The sequence below is a fragment of the Galleria mellonella genome, unplaced genomic scaffold, assembly GCF_026898425.1.
Source record: "Galleria mellonella isolate WM207_F2 unplaced genomic scaffold, CSIRO_AGI_GalMel_v1 utg28, whole genome shotgun sequence".
In the NCBI taxonomy this organism is placed as follows: domain Eukaryota; kingdom Metazoa; phylum Arthropoda; class Insecta; order Lepidoptera; family Pyralidae; genus Galleria; species Galleria mellonella.
In genome coordinates, this window is record NW_026442064.1 from 473,665 (window position 1) to 491,924 (window position 18,260).

General features: G+C 35.5%; 2 protein-coding genes across 3 annotated transcripts in view; one reads left to right on the top strand and one right to left on the bottom strand.

Annotated features, from left to right (window-relative positions):
- LOC128200809 (uncharacterized) overlaps positions 1-14,996 on the top strand; it is a 30,149-nt gene extending 15,153 nt beyond the window's left edge. Inside the window, exon 2 of the mRNA XM_052895459.1 lies at positions 14,976-14,996. Coding sequence (XP_052751419.1) covers positions 14,976-14,996 — 21 coding nt within the window. The remainder of the gene's footprint in view (positions 1-14,975) is intronic.
- The window catches only part of LOC113517848 (adenylate cyclase type 6), a 337,672-nt gene extending 322,371 nt beyond the window's left edge, over positions 1-15,301 (bottom strand). For both annotated transcript variants that reach the window (XM_052895423.1, XM_052895422.1), the window contains exon 1: positions 15,161-15,301. The gene's annotated coding sequence lies outside the window, so the exon portion shown is untranslated. The remainder of the gene's footprint in view (positions 1-15,160) is intronic.
- Between the last annotated feature and the right edge of the window lie 2,959 nt (positions 15,302-18,260).

The following is an 18,260-nucleotide window of genomic DNA, read 5'->3' on the forward strand; positions in this document are numbered from 1 at the left end:
ACGAGAAACATATGTATATCTATTTTGATGCATAGTAAATTTAATAGCGCGATACCAAGTACGTACGAGTATATAAGGACTGAAGAATGAAATAATAATGCCTATAAAAAGCAATTTAAATAATTTTCTAATTAGATTAGGAATAAATTAAATTTCTCCTTTTTATTTTAATATAAAATGCGTTTGAGATATAAATTACATATTAAAAAAAAATTTTTCTGCATTATTAAAAATTCTTAGCCATTCTATCATTTATTTTATATACAGACACATCTACAAACACACACATTTTTATATATATTGTTACTATATCTTGCCTGCTGCTGAACATCTAATAACTCCCCAATAAGGTTTCGCTAACAGTTGGCTCACGGGGGGAAAGGGATTGTTAGTAATAGAGACTAAGAATTCCATTGCTAGCAATATACCCAACCAGGTCGACCTGCTCGTGATTCCCACTGGAAACTATCATGATTAATTCCTGATGAATTCATCATGATGGGCTAACTGGCCTGTTTTCATTCTCATCTATCACCCTTCAATGGTGCTCCGCCAGCGTATCCCGTTAGCGCAGGCGGGGTGACCATACCATTTTCATCCAATAAAAAAGAAACAGTTGGCTCACTTGCCAGGCGGATTGACAACCGCAGTTAGGCTTTAGAGATGTTTTGAGAGGGACGCTGCTATCCATCCCTCAGCCATCAGTTATATTAAACTAAATACGGTTCAATATACAAAAACTTTTAAACTGTTTACGATGATAGTTCTTCCAAAGTACAAAGTGACAAAAACACCAAGTAAAACATACAATTTCACTTTCTAAAATCTAATATTTCAAATCTAATATAACTAATAAACATTTTAAAATAGAAATTTAATGAGATTTCTCGTAATTGAAATCGCTTTTTATACGTACTCCAACAGAATTTAATGAAAAGTTAAACACGTTTTTTTTTGAAATTATCTCAGACACACTCACTAAATTTAATTACTTACCATCAAAACTATTTAATAAATTAATCTAGTTTTTATTTGTGTTACCGTTGGATATCAGCAGATTGTCATCATCATCTTCCTACCCTTATCCCAATTATTATTTGCAGTCGGCGTAATATGTTTTCCTCTTCCATTCTTCTCTATTCCCAGTCATTTTCACATTCACTCCCATTCTGTCCATATCGTCTTTCACACAATTCATCCGTCTTTTTAGGTCTTCCTCTGTTCTTATAGCCATCTACATTCATTCTTAATACTTTTTTTTAAAATATGCATATCAGCAGATTGTCTTATTCGATCCAAAGTTGCCGACGATCAGCAAAATGCTCAAACTTCTGGTTAAAAAATCTAAAATGCTGATGCGGAATGAGCATTATGTTATCAGGATAGCGGTGGATACAGCAAAGATATATTATAATACACCATAATTATGTTGTAAATAGCAGGATGCGGTTATAAAACATATATGTATTTGAGATATAAACTAATAAGTTTAGTAAAAAAAATACGAGACGTGTCTTATAAAAATCTGACGTAGAACAAACTTAAAAATAATACATTGTTCTAAAAAACCTCAGTGTCAACAGCCAGTATTAAAACTTTAACAAATTATGGCCAACCTCCGGTAGGAGATGGTACTTTAAGAAGAAGACTGTGAAGTTATGTTTGGCTCAATTATTAGTTTTTTTTTTTTATAACACAGGAGGCAAAACGAGCATGCGGCTCACCTGATGGTGAGTAACTACCGCCACCTCTGATCACCCGCATCACCAGAGGCATTGCAGGTGTGCTGTCGGCCTTTTAAAAAGGAATATGCTCTTTTTTTGAAGGAAACGATGTTGTATTGATTCGGGAATACAGCTGCTGGAAGTTGATTCCAAAGCATAGTTGTGCGTGAAAGAAAATGCCTTGAAAAACAAAACGCACGCGGGAAGACCGCCACTTATTCAAATAGTTCGGATGGAACTTTAGTTCGTGACGGGTTGTGCGTTGGTGAAAATTAGCAGCATTACATTTATATTCTATCAAATCGGCCTATATCAAAATCTATCTTTGTAACATATAATAAATAACTGCTGCCAATAAGATAATCTTGGGATTTGCCGTAATTCGAGCTTTCACTGTATACAGATTATCTATTCTCAGTCACCGGGCAACGTAATATTTTTCTATTCGAGTAAAAGCCCAGAATATGGATGTATCAGTGGCGCGTGTCTAATAAAAGATGTATGTGAAACGTAATCCTTATAAAGCAGTGAAACCCAACAGTGGCAACAAATTGTGATTGTTATCGATTAACACAATTTAAATGCAACTGCATTATACAATATTATGCAACCGTATAATAACTATTATACGGTTGTGGATACTATAGAATAACATAATCGACCGTCACAAAGATGTCTCGGGTTCGATTCTTGGTCGGGTCAATTTAAAAAACGACCTTTTGTTGATTTTATATGGGTCTGGGTAGCAAGCTAGCTTAAGTACTAGGTAATTAATGTAATTGTGTAGTTAATAATTATAATATCAAAAGGTACGTCTTAAAGAGGACAATAGTTCTTATTTATATTAAAAATCTATATACGTGATTCAAAAACTTTGTACCCCTTTTTACGAAAATTGTGCGAACGAAGGAGCATGAAATTTGGCACACTTATAGTTTATATAGAGAAGGAGTTCAGAATGCTAACATTTTTTTTTAATTCTGCACAAAAATATTAAAGAAAACATTACACACACTACCATGTATTTGACACACACACGCATATATACTCTTTTGTTTATTGTTAAAGACTCTGGTCAAGTTGAGAATAATAATAATAATAATTCTTTATTAAGGTTACCAGGACCCATTTTTTATATTTTACAAAAATTATACAGTTATACTGTTGTTCAGAAATTAATTATAGCTAGGTTCTTTCGAAATGCAGCGCAATACAATGGTTCATGTAAAAAGAATCCAGACTATTTGCTAACATGGCCAGAACGCAGTAAGAACTGGCTCACACTACAGAGCAGTGACGCAGATCGTTTACGAATAATAGAATGTAGAAACAATCCACATGTATTTCCGCAAACATTCCCGATGCACTGCACAATCGAGGCAGCCCCAACAACAGTCAGCTCGGCATTTATTACACAGAATATTATAAAGAATAGATTAATATTGTTTATCTTTAATATTATTTATCCATAGTCTTACTGAATATCAAACATAACCATAATACATTCATTTATTACAATATATGTTATGGTCAAATTTCGACCACTGAGCTACTACTAGTTTAAGATAAACCAGCTTCGGTATTACTCGCTGATAATGCACCTTTCAAAAGATGAGAGAATTTTTAAAATCTGCTAAGTACTTTTTTAAACTTATCCATTACAAACAAAACAAGTCATCTCTCTTTGTAATATTAGTTCAGATTTACTCTTCCTCTGAGAAATACAAGTCAAATTTATTTATTTATAAATCTAGGTACAGTCTAATCCTTCATCACAACTACACCCCATTAATAATAGCAGGTTATAAACCTAAAACTAGTAGAGACGAGACAAAATTCCCCACGGAATCAAATATGTACTCAATCTTTTACCCGTATTATTCAATTATCGAATGGATTTGACGTTCTTAAGTGCTCTGAATAAACCTAAACAGAATAAGATGTTTTGACTTCGAAATCAGTATTTATTATGGGGAGGTCACTCATAATTAATGTCGTATTTCAGAACCTTTCATTTCTAATTCAACTTTTATCGCGTAATATTTCAAATTGCTGATTTACTGCCGAAAATGTTAAATAAAAATTCCGACGGTTTGTGTTTATTCAAATAAAAACCATTTATAGGACGATATATATATATGTAGGTAGATAGATTTTTTTTTTAAATTAATCGGACAGAGAATGGTATCTTATATAAAATTATAAAACTTAGAATGGCAAACAAGCTGACAGCCCACCTGATAGAAAGTGGTAACCGTCGCCTATAGACATGAGCAGTACCGTGGACATAACAGAGTATACTGTTTCGCTAATGATACCCCCCATACGTTGCTATTCCTGAAGACTAAGGTGTTATACCTCTGTACCTTGTAATTTCACTGCCATTTCCCACCCTTCAAACTGAAACACAGCAATTACTTGAAAAATGAAATGGCTACAATTTGCGATAATAAACTTTTTTCACCTGACAAAAAGAAGTAACCATCGCCTATAGACATGACAGACCAGATATCACACAACACAATACTATTCCCACAGAATCCCTCACGAGCTCCTATTTCAGAGGACGAAGATGTTATGGCTTCATACCCTATAGTCTCAAACTACCACTTCTAAACAGAAATACGAACGAAACACACAATCTCTTTCTCTCTCTTCATGCCCTCTAAATATTTCAATTGATAAAAAAATATCACATATATTGAGGTATTTTCGTATTTTCTTTTACTATTTTCCACTGCTTTCCCCGTTATACACAGGGTTTTCGACTCTATAAAGTCCCTTAGCATTAAAACCTTGCTATATGCGAGTAAATGGGAGCTACAATGGAATTATTCTCCTAGCGCGGTATCAATCCAATATTCCATAGAAGCCTTTACTGTAGCACGACACGGTACGCTTTTACCGTAAAGATAATTAAAATAGAACATAAAGTATACGTAATTAAGGTGCATTTTATTTTTTTCGTGTACGTCTACGATATCGTGACAGTAAAGTCAGAGGAAGTGTTCAATATGATGCCCACAGCCACTTTCTACTATCGTACGACTCGCCATCGACAGGGAGTTCATCCTCATGTCCTACAGCCTCAATGGTCGCGTACTGCGCGGTTTCAGAGATGTTTCCTCCCACAAACACTCAGGTTGTAGAATGAGCTCCCTGCCGAGGTTTTCCCAAGAGACTAAAGCATGGGGTTCTTCAAAAGGGAGGTAAAGAGGTTTCTTCAGGGTCGGCAACGCACGCGTAATACCTCTGGTATTGCAGGTGTTCATAGGCTACGGTAACCACTTACCATCAGGTGGGCCGTATACTTGCTTGCCACTTCAGTGGTATAAAAAAAAATCGAGTGCTTCAATGTGATAGTAAGTGACATCTGATTACCCCTTTTCTAATAGTATTTGTTATTTATTTATTTAGAATAAAATATTGTATGGTAGCGAATGTAATGGGGACGCACACATTATATTTTATTCATATTTTTTTTATTATTTTTATTAAGGAATGTCGCGACTGACTCTTGTCCACAACAGAATATCAGTGTTTTACTCTTTTGAGGGCAAAACAATAAACTGAGTTGTGACCATTTTGTGTTACTATGGCACGCGCTTGAAAGAAAAAATTGTTACTTGTTTTATATATTTTGCTTTACTTTTTTGTATATGCATTCTTTTATCTCTTTTCGCTGTGTATCTATATCTGTTTTTATTTGTGTGCTGTAAGTAATGCAAATAAATAATATATCTGTATATATATCTATCATATCGTGTCGTGTTACGGTAAATTATATAAGTACATATTTCGTCACACTCGTAGAATACTAACGGATCTATATATGAAATATTTATCAGATCCGTCGGTATTCTACGACTATGACGATTTAATTAAATAATTCTATATTTACTATATAAAAGTAAAAGTCCCATGGCACCGTGTAGGTTCGCCGTGGTTTTTTTTAGAATAAAATAAAATACATGTTTATTGAGAGCTGTACATTATAACAATTCGTAAGATATTCACAATATCTGAAAGGAAATTTATACTGTCCAAAACCGTTCAGCTAATTTCAATGTAATTTTGTAAACGTGTATGTAATTTAAGGGATAGTTTTATCCCACTAAGAAATATTAGATTCTGTAACTGTGGCAGGGGACAAAACGGCGTTTCCCATGTTAGCCAGAAGGCCCAAGACTTTTAATATAATTAACATATATTTATTTTTATTATTACCAGAGGGAGACTTTGTACAAAAGTCGATTGCTTGGGTACCTCTGTTCCATTCGTGTTTCTACCGTGAAGCAGTTGTGTTTGCATGGCTGTGTTTTGGTTTGAAGGGTGGGATATGCCGTGAATTTACAGGGTACAGAGGAATAACATTTGAGTCCTCAGGAATGGCAATGCATGAAGGGGTATCATGTGCCAAACAGTATACTCTGTTATGTCCATGGTACGACTCATGTCTATAGGTGATGGTTACCACTTTCCATCAGGTGGGCCGTCAGCATGTTTGCCATTCTAAGTTGTATAAAAAAAAACTATATGAGTGGCTAACTGTCTATTGCTGAACTTAGGCCTCCCCCATAAGGAGGATTACGCTAGTAATTGCCATGCTTGGCAGGTTGTTTGGCAACATTAGATATACCATCATAATTATCATCATCATCATCATATATCAGCTTTTAACTGTCCACCGCTGAACATAACCTTCCCCCTTGGGGAGTTTTGCCAATAGTTGCCACTCTTAACACTCGGATTGGCAACCGCAGTTAGACTTTACAGACATTTTAAAAGGGACGCTGCAGTTCGTCCCTCGACCAATAAGTTCCCTTAGTCGCCTCTTACGACAGTCATGGGAAAGGAAGGGTTGACCTATTCTATGCCGGGATCCAGCCATACCTAAAGCACAGCCATTGGTAAATCTAACGTTAGCAATAGATCAATAAATTGTTACTTTCATCTATAAAATAGGTATAATATATAAGAGGATTTCATTTTGGGTTTCAACCGTTAGAGCAATCTTTCACCGAGACACACTCGCAGACAATTCTTCGTTATTGAAACAAATTTATCTTAACAACGTGATAGTGTGAAAGATAATTTTAAAAGCAGCCATTTTTTTTGTAGAAAAGTAGTTTTAAAATAAATTATTAAAACAAACTAATTACATTATTAATGAGACAAAATGTCGACAAACAATTGTGTTTTGTTTTACACAAATTTGTAAAATAGAAAAAAAAAAATTATGATGTGCCTCGTAATTGGAGAATAATAAAAATTTACACTCGTCGCTTCAACTGTATATTATAAAATTAAGAGAGAGAAAATGTAAAAAAACTTATATTAAAAAGAATATATAGGAAAATAATGGGGAAGGATATGTCCAGCAATGGACAGTTAATGGCTGAAATAATAAAAATAGAAAAATAATATGAAAATATAAACGTATTAAAAGACCAGCTGGCCAAATTGCTAGCAACCGACGTATATTCAATATTTTTTATATACGAAAATATATATATATATTGGAAGATCTTCTGTATTTTTAGAAATTTTGCCGTTTTAAACATATTATTACTAGAGAATAAATGGTAAATTGCTAGAGGCGCTATTTACATCAGTTTTAAACTAGAGTTTTACTAGAAAAATGGAAATAATTACTAAAATCACTTTAGAGATGTGAGACAAAATATAATTTATCATCAAATTATATATTTAACTACTTTGTTATCTATCTATCTATCCTATTTAAGAGCTGCGCTCTTGTCGGTGGAGCTCTTGCCACTCACTACCATTCTCAGCGAGTCTCTTCACCTCTTGATACGACACGACACCAACTCCTTCCTTGATCTGCCTAATGTAACTATGTCTCGGTCTCCCTCTCCCCCTCCTTCCTTCTATCTTACCTTCTATTATAATGTTCATAAGTTTGTTAATAAATTGTAATACTAAAATAATTTAAAAAAAGAAATTAAGTTCAAAACTAAAACACGACTACTTAAAGATGACGTTCTAAAAAGTACGAAATAAGAAAATACCAAAATATAGCCATAGGCCATCCCATATGTATGATTATACGGCGCCCACCAGATATATTTAATGAATTTGTCCCAAAGGTTAATCGTGACCTTAGGTATTAAGCGATCTTGCTTAATCAATCAATCATTTATTTGCATAAACATAGGTATAGTTATAAGTTTAATATTGTAGAAATGTAATGCGCTGTTTCACCACGTAGGGTAGACAAGTTACTAATTATATAAAACATTTTATGCAACTTAGAATGACAAACAAGCTGACGGCCCACCTGATGGAAAGTGGTAACCGTTGCCTATAGATGTGAGCAGTACCATGGACATAACAGAGTATACTGTTTCGTTCATGATATCCCCCATACATCTATCCTGAGGACTCAGGTGTTATTCCTCTGTACTCTGTAAATTCACTGCCATATCCCACACTTCAAACCGATATACAGCCATGCAAACACGACTGTTTCATGGTAGAAATACGAATCGGACAGAGGTGCCCGAGCAAACGACTTTTGTACAAAGTCCCCTCTTACATTAATTAAAGGTAACAATAGTTACTTTATAAAATACAATTACAATAAGCAAAAAATATAACAATTATTTGGGTGAAAATTGCATTAACAATTTGTACTCTATTAACTATACAATATTATAAGTATTTAATTTTACATTCCAATAATTTACATTCAAACACACAAATTTTAAATTCAAATTCTAAATTTTATTTCAAATTAATACTGTTTAATGTTACATATTGCCGTGTGGTCCCGGTATAGAATAGGCCACCTCTTCCTTTCCCATGGGTGTCATAAGAGGCGATTAAGGAAGATAGGGATGGGCAGCAGCGTCCCTCTTAAAACATTATATTTTAATGTATTTACTACATAATCATAGTAAATGTATATGTATATATATATATATATATATATATATATATATATATATATATATATATATATATATATATATATATATATATATATATATATATATATATATATATATATATATATATATCTTATAAAACCCCCTCATTTCATACCTAACATTGTATTATTACTTTTATTTAGCTCATGACTTTATGTCCTCTAAATATTCAATTTTACGTGACGTCACATGACCAGTGTACATCTATACATACATACCAGTCAGAATTGTAACCCTCTATTTTGCTACGCCGTAATCGGGTGAAAAACTAATGTAATTTCCGTATTTATTAGTTCTTGAACTGAATAAGACGAGATTATTTTTCTCTTAAAAAAAATCTTTATACGATTGCGTACATATCGCTTTTTTTTATACGATATACGTGACGACAAAACAATACCGTGTCGTATCGTGCCGTGCCGTGCTACGGGAAATCATCTAAACCTCAAATAGGACCCCGTAAACCTACTCTGCAACTTAGAAATGCCTGAACCATCTTAAGTTATCGAAAGTAATGTAAATGCTTTACGTCAATTCCATATAAATTGAATTCTACAGATATATTGCCAATAAAAGTACATTTCTCCGAAGGTTAGCAATTAACTAGCCGAGTACATCTTACCTATGTTCACTTGGCAACAAGACAGCTACAGCCTAAATGGTCGCGTACAGCGTGGTTTTAGAGATGTTTCCTGCCACGAACTCAGGTTATGGAATGAGCTCCCTACCGATGTTTTCCCAAGAGACTACAGCATGTGGTTCTACAATAGGGGTGTAAAGAGGTTTCTTCAGGGTCAGAAACGCGCGTGATACCTCTGGTATTACAGTTGTTCATAGGTTATGCTAACCACTTACCATCAGGTGGGCCGTATGCTTGTTTGCCATCTCAGTGGTATAAAAAAAGAGGTTGTATTTACAAATTATATCGAATACAAAAAAGGAATAAAAAGGTCAAGAGCAAAATCAAAACAATAAGGCAAACAAAGGACTGTATCAATCATTTTAAATCCGTATGAAGGAAACAAACAAAAGCTGAAGTGTTCTAAATATATATAAGAGAGAAGGGAATATTAGTAATGCGGACTGTCGGTTTCATTGTTACTAACACTGTCAGGTCGACCTCCCTGCGGTCTCCACTGGAAACTGTCGTGCTAAATTCCCGGTATTTATCGCGATGGGTTAACTGACTTGCCTTTTCATTCGGACCTATCATTTGTGAAGACGGGTCGGATCGCTCGTATGGACTTGCCTTTACTGTTGCCCATCTGACGCGTTTGTTATGTATTCCTTAACTATGCGTGGAGACCTAGTATTGGCTATTTTTCTTATTATAATTTATATTTACTATACTTTTTTTCCTGTCTATGTTTGCTGTTGGACGTGGGTGGCCTTTACAGCTTCATCGTACGCGTATGCAGGGGCGAGTGCAGACGGTACTCCAAGCCCGCGAGAGGGGAGCGACGATAGGCGTCAGCTCTTACTTATGGACTGCGGTGTGCGCCTAAGGGCGCCAGAGTGGCTCGGACCCCGGCTTAGGGCACCGCACTTCGACCCCCGTCTAGTAACGGCGAAGAGTCGGTACGTGATGGGTAGGAACTCGGAGTCGTAGGATGCGCTCGGGCGCAAACCTGATCGCGCGCGGACTGTGTTACGCGGTGGGTCTTCATCCCCGCCGGCGGGGACGGTGTATGACAAGCTGTTGGTCTACCAAATAAATTAATCCGGTCAGGCCGACGTTCTACAGTTACTAGTCAAGTGGGTACGTGTGCAAGAGGCTATATCATCTTCAGTAAATCAGAAAGTTTGAAAACTTTAATTGATTTTCAATTTCCAAATTCGAAGTTGACGGATTCCATAGAAACTTTAACTCGCGTATTACGTCTCCAAAATTATTTCCCAATATGGTTTTTGTACTTAGTTCCGTATGTATAAAAATTTACAGCATCAATTTGGTTTTTTTTTTTCAATGGGTGAAAATGGTTTGGTAACCCCGCCTGCGCTAACGGGATACGCTGGCGGAGTACCAGTGAAGGGTGATAGATGAGAATGAAAACATGCCAGTTAGCCCATCATGATGAATTCATGAGAAATTAACCATGATAGTTTCCAGGGGAAACCGCGAGGAGGTCGACCTGGTTGGGTATATTGCTAGCAATGGGATTCTCAGTCTTCATTACTAACAATCCCTTTCCCCTCCATCAATTTGGGTTTCATCTCTGTACCTAGTGTTGGCTAGAGGACGATTAGTTAATATGACGAGACCAAATCGTAGGTCAAATGTTTGTTATTGAATAATATATTAATATTTAATTATATTAATGTATTAATTATTAGATATTAATTTAGCCGTGTGGGCTCGGCATAGATAACATAATGCTACCCCATTCTTTCCCGTGGGTGTCGTCAAAGGTGAATAAGGAAACTTAATGGTCGACGGAAAGGCAGCAGCGTCCCTCTTAAAACATCACTAAAGCCTGCGGTTGCCAACCCGTCTGTCAAGCGTGGCAACTATAAATAACCCCCCCCCCCCCCATAGTGGAAGGCTAATATTCAGCAGTGGACAGTTAACGGCTGACATGATGATGATTATGAATCATTAATTTATCATCTCTACGTTGTATTGAAATGTGATTGTAAAAGTGTCCATAAGGGGCTCATTTCAAAATAATTGTTCGAATGAATTTGTCATATTTCATTATCTAAGAAGCATTTATATATATATATATATATATATATATATATATATATATATATATATATATATATATATATATTCTTTATTGCACTTGTAAATTACAATGTTAATGCATTTATAAATATTGTGAGCAAGGGTGGACTTGTCTCTGACAGAGATCTCTTCCAGTCAACCCAATGCAGTTAGAAAGCATATTGTTAGCGGGCAGCTGAAGTGCTACAACTATTAATATTTAGTATACATAAACAAATATACAGTTAAATAAAATATTAAGATACATAATAAAATATTACATAAATACATGTACTATAAATAAATATAATATCTACCTACTTATACAGTTTTTTATACTTTACAAACAATATTGTACTTGGTATAGAATCAATTTGATTTATCTCTCTGTCTCAAGTCCAACAAATGTTGTATTATATTTATTAATTTACTCTTTATCATATTACTGAAAGAATTTTCTTTTTTATGCAACTTAGAATGGCAAACAAGCTGACGGCCCACCCGATGGAAAGTTGTAACCGTCATCTATACACATGAGCAGTACAAAGCCATAACAGTATACTGTTTCGCCCATGATACCTCTCATGCGTTGCCATTCCTGAGGACTCAGGTGTTATTCCTATGTACTATGTAAATTCACTGCCGTATCTCACCCTTCAAACTAAAACACGTGCATGCAAACATAACTGCTTTACGATAGAAACACGAATGGGACAGAGATGCCCAAGCACACGACTTTTGTACAAAGTCTCCCTTTGATAAATATACAGTATACAATAAAGAAACTAATTATTCTGTGACTGCCTTCTATTTAGGTAGTAAGTCATTCTAAATCGCATGACTAGGGGGTATAGGTGTTCTATGTTCGTCTCCGACTACTTGTTATGCAAATTTTCAGTACACCAAGAAATAGATATATTTCCTCGTGCTGTGAAATTAGCATAAGTTCAACATTCGATTCTGACAATTTATTCCAACGTAAAGATATGCCATTCTGGGACTTAAACAGATGCCTAGATAGTGTATTTTACATTGAAAACTAGACAATAGGTGGGGATGTTTCTGGCATTTATTTATTAGTATTTTATAAAAGAGGGTGCTGGGTGATTGACAGATTGCTTCTTATATTAAAACCGCTAAATTTGGAATCTTGGAATTTTGCAGATAGGTTGTTTACAATAATAATAAAAAAGAAATATTGAAAATTTTAACCTTAAGGACGTAAAATTGGTGTTGAAAGTTTGTATTTAATTTTATCAGTTTAGAAGCTAGACTAGAGACGTTTTCGATTTAGACTTTTGGTTCAAAACAAAAATTAATATGTTTATTGGCTTTTGAAACATTTACTCCTAAAGGCATGAAATAGGGCATGGAAATTTGTATGGGTGTTCTATTATAATTGTAGCTAGAGGTATGAACTTTAATTTTACACTTTTCATTAAAAATAAATACTTTTCAGAGTTTTTTGAAAATTTCAGCTCTTCGTGGATAAAATGGGGATGACAATTTGTATGTACAGAATTTTGTTATTTTTTTTTTAATTAGAAGTATTAAAAGTTTGTTTTTAGGCTTTTGATTAAAAACAAAAGATTTTTATCAGTTTTTGAAAATTCTACCCCAAAGATTGATAGCGGTGATTTTATTTTGATATAAAATTGTATGTAAAATAGCAAGTACGCGTTGAAACATTTACAAAATTGACCTCTGTATCACACCTCTGAAGGAGTGAAATAAAGAATGGATCTTTGAATGGAAATCTGCAATTATGATTTTTTTTTTAACTTACACCTTTGAAGGTACGCAAGTTATAAAATGGGGTTTGCAATATAACTGAACTCCATACGGACGAAGTCGTGGACAACAGCTAGTCCATACCGAAAAATACAAATTTATATCTATAGACGACGTTTACCACTTTCCATTACGTGGACCGTCAGCTTGTTTGTCTAAATTAGATAAAGAAAATTGTTTACCACAAGGATAACAGTCGACAGACGCCTCTGCCTACCCCTCTTGGGACGTGACCACATTTATTTATATTCTGACCAAAACTAAATATCTAAGAGAAGCATCAGACACTATCCGTAACTGTATGTGACTGCATCCAACCATATCATGTTGGGGGGAAAGGGATTGTTAGTAATGGAGACTGAAAATCCCATTGCTAGCAATATACCCAACCAGGTCGACTTCCACGCGGTTCCCCCTGGAAACTATCATGACTAATTCCTGATGAATTCATCATGATGGGCTAGCTGGCCTGTTTTCATTCTCATCTATCACCCTTCACTGGTGATCCGCCAGCGTATCCCGTTAGCGCAGGCGGGGATACCATACCATTTTCACTCATCAAAAAAAAAACCATATCATGTTAAGGAGTCCCATAATTAGGATAATAACTCAGCAAATATCTCAGAACAAAAACTCCAATTGAATTTATAATTATTCTCGTTAATAAGTGTAGTTAATAACTTATTTGCAAACGTAATTATGTTAATACGTTTTTTTTTCTATGGGACAGACATTACAATAAACGATGTTTGACATGAGCAGGATACTAAAGACAAATGGTTTCCAACTATAAAGTTTATACATATTAGATTGAATTTTACTTGGCATTATCGATAGATACCACTAATCTCTTTTTTCTACCATGATATGGAAAAATATGCGTAATTATGACTGTAGGATAAGATATCTAGTGCAATTATTTTTTTATGCAACTTGCCTATTGCAAGCTGACGGCCCGCCTGATGGATGTACATGAACAACACTCTCAATATATATAGAATACACTGTGACGCTCATAATACTCCCGATGCGTCGCTGTTACTGAGGATTAACATACCACGACTGCGTACCCTACCATTTATCCATATGTCACTTTATGTAAACACAGCTGCAGGCAGCCGAAACACTAGTGGGACAGTGGTACCCACTCAAACGACTTTTGTAGTCTCTCTGTGATTAATTTTGTGATATGACACGACGTACCAAAACTATAATTATAGTATTTAATATATTTATGATTATTTACCAGTATCCACTAAGTGTGCTGTTTATTTGTTTGTCGTAAAAAGTAAACTTAAAAAGCTTTGTGTCTCCCGGGATATTTATTATTTTTATTTATTGTTTTTAATATTCGTTTCATATGCACGTGTATATAATAAAAGACACAATTGTTACTACATTTTCTCGACTGTAGTTATATGTCTATTCATTAAAATTATCCACCAAAAAAACAACCCGTGTAAATGTTACGAAAAAGCCCATACCTACTTCCAATTTGTGAATTGTAAATACGCTCACTAATATGTAATATAAATTGCGTAGATAACTTCGAAAATGAGGAAATTAAATAACATTTTGTGAGGAGCAAATTCGTATCTGAAATCTAATCTTACAAAGCGTTCTGGCTTAAATAACACTCGGCGGCTTCGCGCGGAAAATTCGCCCAGCGAACGTTTTAAATACCGAAACATGCCTACACGTATGAATACACGAGCAATTGTACAATTTAAAATTCACGCCGCGGCCTTAACAGATCTGACGTTTTTCTGTTAAATTAACCGTGAAAATTGCTCAAAACAGAACGACATCGCCGATTCATGACCGAAGAAGTTTCGCAACTGAAAATTTTATTTTTCAATAAACACAAGCATTCTTCGTATTTATAAAAAAAAAAAGTCTATATACTATGCTTAAAATAACTGCGTGAAAAATTAATAATAATATTAAAAGAAACAACAATCGTCGATAAGAGTGACAGTTCTTACCTGAGTCCAAGCGTTCGCGCGCGAACTCGGCACTATAACTTTAAAGGGCCGCGGTACACGTGCGCCGCGGCGGCCGTGCGGTGCGCGAATCGCAGTGAGAGGATGGCGGGTGGTCGCCGGCTCCGAAGCCAGCGTTCCCCGCCAATCTGTTGCTTCGCGCATGCGCCACGCGCGTGGGACGGCCAGCAGCGGCGGCGAACGCGATGCGATACGGCGCGATACGGCGCGGCACGACGCGGCACGACGCGCTACGACGCGATACGGCGCCGGTGAGGCAGCGGCGGTCCGCCAGTACCAGCCTCCTGCAATCAACACATACCACGATCACCATTTCGCTCGACAGCCTGCTACGACGGAAGGCGCGCCCCTGCTGCACCCATTTGCATCGCTTAGCTGCATCACCTTTTACATTTTCATGACATTTGCTATTCATCGATTCCAGTGTACCCTTCAATTGTCACAGGGCACCTTGTCACACCTTTTGACGTTGCACATTTCCATACAATTGAATAATTCACACAGAAAATGTGCGTCGGAAACTTTAAAATTACAATTTGAGCGGTGGGCGCGAGGAAAATTGTTTCAGCCGCAAGAATGGAAAAATAATAAGGTAAGAAAATATTAAAGCAAGGCAACGGTTTTGTGGCTCGATTACAGAAAATATGAGTTAAATGAAAGTGGGCCGCTGGAGGGTCCGTAATAAGGCGAGAACGATTTTTAATGGCTTTTCGAGGTTATTCAAGATAAATCATAGGTGAAAATTAAAGCGAAATAAGAATGAATTGGCCGGTGTTAACGCCGCAACGGAGGGGAATGGAGCACCATAGTGGTGTGCGAGGCGCCGGCCCGGGCCCTCGTGGAGTGGCGGCTGTACTAAAACAAAATTTATTTTTAACTTAATTCCATGCCACGGACAGTTAATTTATTAATAGATGCGACCAAATTATCAGCAACATGGTTTTCGAGAGGCTGTAAGTACATAGTAAATTATTTATCTGCTGTAAATTAAAAAATGTTAATGAAGTTAACATGAATAATGAAATTAATTTCGAAGTTGATTTTGCGACTATAATTGGATTTTGTGGTGATTTAAAATAGAGACAATGAGTGATAGTCGCCTATCACTCATTCTCTGTATTTTAAATTACATGAGAGGATGTACAAGGGAGAAGAAACAGGGCAGTCGAAACAGATAATTATTTGAAAGTGAAGGGAGATAAGGAGATATGTCAGGGTGGAAACAAGTAGCAATATATGGCTTACCAGAGGGAGACTTTGTACAAAAGTCGATTGCTTTGATACCTCTGTCTCATTCGTGTTTTAACCGTGAAGCAGCTGTGTTTGCATGGCTGTGTTTCGGTTTGAAGGGTGGGATATGCCAGTAAATTTATAGGGTGCAGAGGAATAACATCTGAGTCCTCAGAAATGGCAACGCATGGGGAGTATCATGGGCGAAACAATATACTATATACTCTGTTATATCCATGATACTGCTCATGTCTATAGGCGACGGTTACCACTTTCCATCTGGTGGGCCGTCAGCTTGTTTGCCATTCTAAGTAAGAAAAAAATATATGGATTCTGTCTACCCCATAAAGAAAGAGGCGTGAGCTTATAACATTAACAAAATTAATCTTCATTACAGTCGTATAACACCAATGCGTGTGTTGTAGTGATTTGATTTGAAAGTATAGTTGGATTGAACATTAATCAACTTAAGAGAAGTAACACCTCTTTGTGGGGGGAGGGGGGAAGAGATTATTAATAACTGGGATGAGCGACCCCATTGCTAATAACATACCTCAAGACTACTACTGTGTTACCTTATCCGGAACCCATCGTTGCTAAATTTTGATGATTTTGTCACATGAGTTAGCTTCATCCCCACCTATCATCCCTGAAGGAGGTGCAGCATGAATTTTGTTACCATAAAAACGTTTATTAATAACAATATCGTTACTTTTTATACAATTCTCATGATAATGAATAATTATAAAATTAATTAAAATATAAATTAATGTTTCATATATACGACAAGAACAATTTATTGCAAAATTTGGTACAATAACAATTTTAACACTTTATTATTTTTAAAGTTCTGGTTATTAATAAATGTAGGTACACGTTTTGACACAATATTTTTAAGAGTAGACTTAAAGAGCGTCTTCTATCTCTATGAACATAACTATATTTATTTATCTATATATGTAGGTATATTTTTTTTCAATGGGTGATGATGGAATGGTAACCCCGCCTGCGCTAACGGTATAAACTAGCGGGGCACCAGTGAGGGATGACAGGTGAGGATGAAAAGACAGGTCAGTTAGCATATCGTGATGATTACACTTGGAATTCAGCACGATGATTTCCAGGGGGGACCACGTGGAGGTCGACCTGGGTGGGTATATTGCTAACAATGGGGCCCTTAGTCTCCATTATTAACAATAAATGTCTCTACCAGTCAACACTATATTTGATTATTCCCCTCAAATCTATTGGTACTTATTTATTTATTTATAAAAGACACACCAACAATATGCTCACAATAATTAAGCAGAAAATATACAATGTTATTAGTAAGTAAAAGAGAAAAACTACTATTGAAAATTGCTTAAATCTAAGTTTGAACAAAAAATCTAACTCCTCACTACCAAGCTTAAGGCCATATGAACACATCAATTAAAGGTGTATACAGCTCTCACAGATAAGCGTCAATGTACACTAACTAACAATTATACAATTAGAGAAGACCTAACTACCAATGGTATTATACATAATGGCACAAAATACCCACACAAAATTATTTAATAAATCTTCTTTGTTGAATTTGTCCACAAAAAGTACAAAACAATACTATGGAAAATAATAAAAGCGAATTTTAATCACGATTAGTAATTTAAAGCGTTCTGTTTTGGTGTAGGCAAAATGAAATTAATAATTGAAATGTATTCATTACCATTTGAGTACAGTTTTTCAATAAACTGTCACGATGGTTATTAATTTATCTATTTATTATTGAGTTCAACCACAGGATAAGAATTATAACTCTAAACAATTTATTAATATAAGCCATGCAAACACAACTGCTTCACGGTTGAAA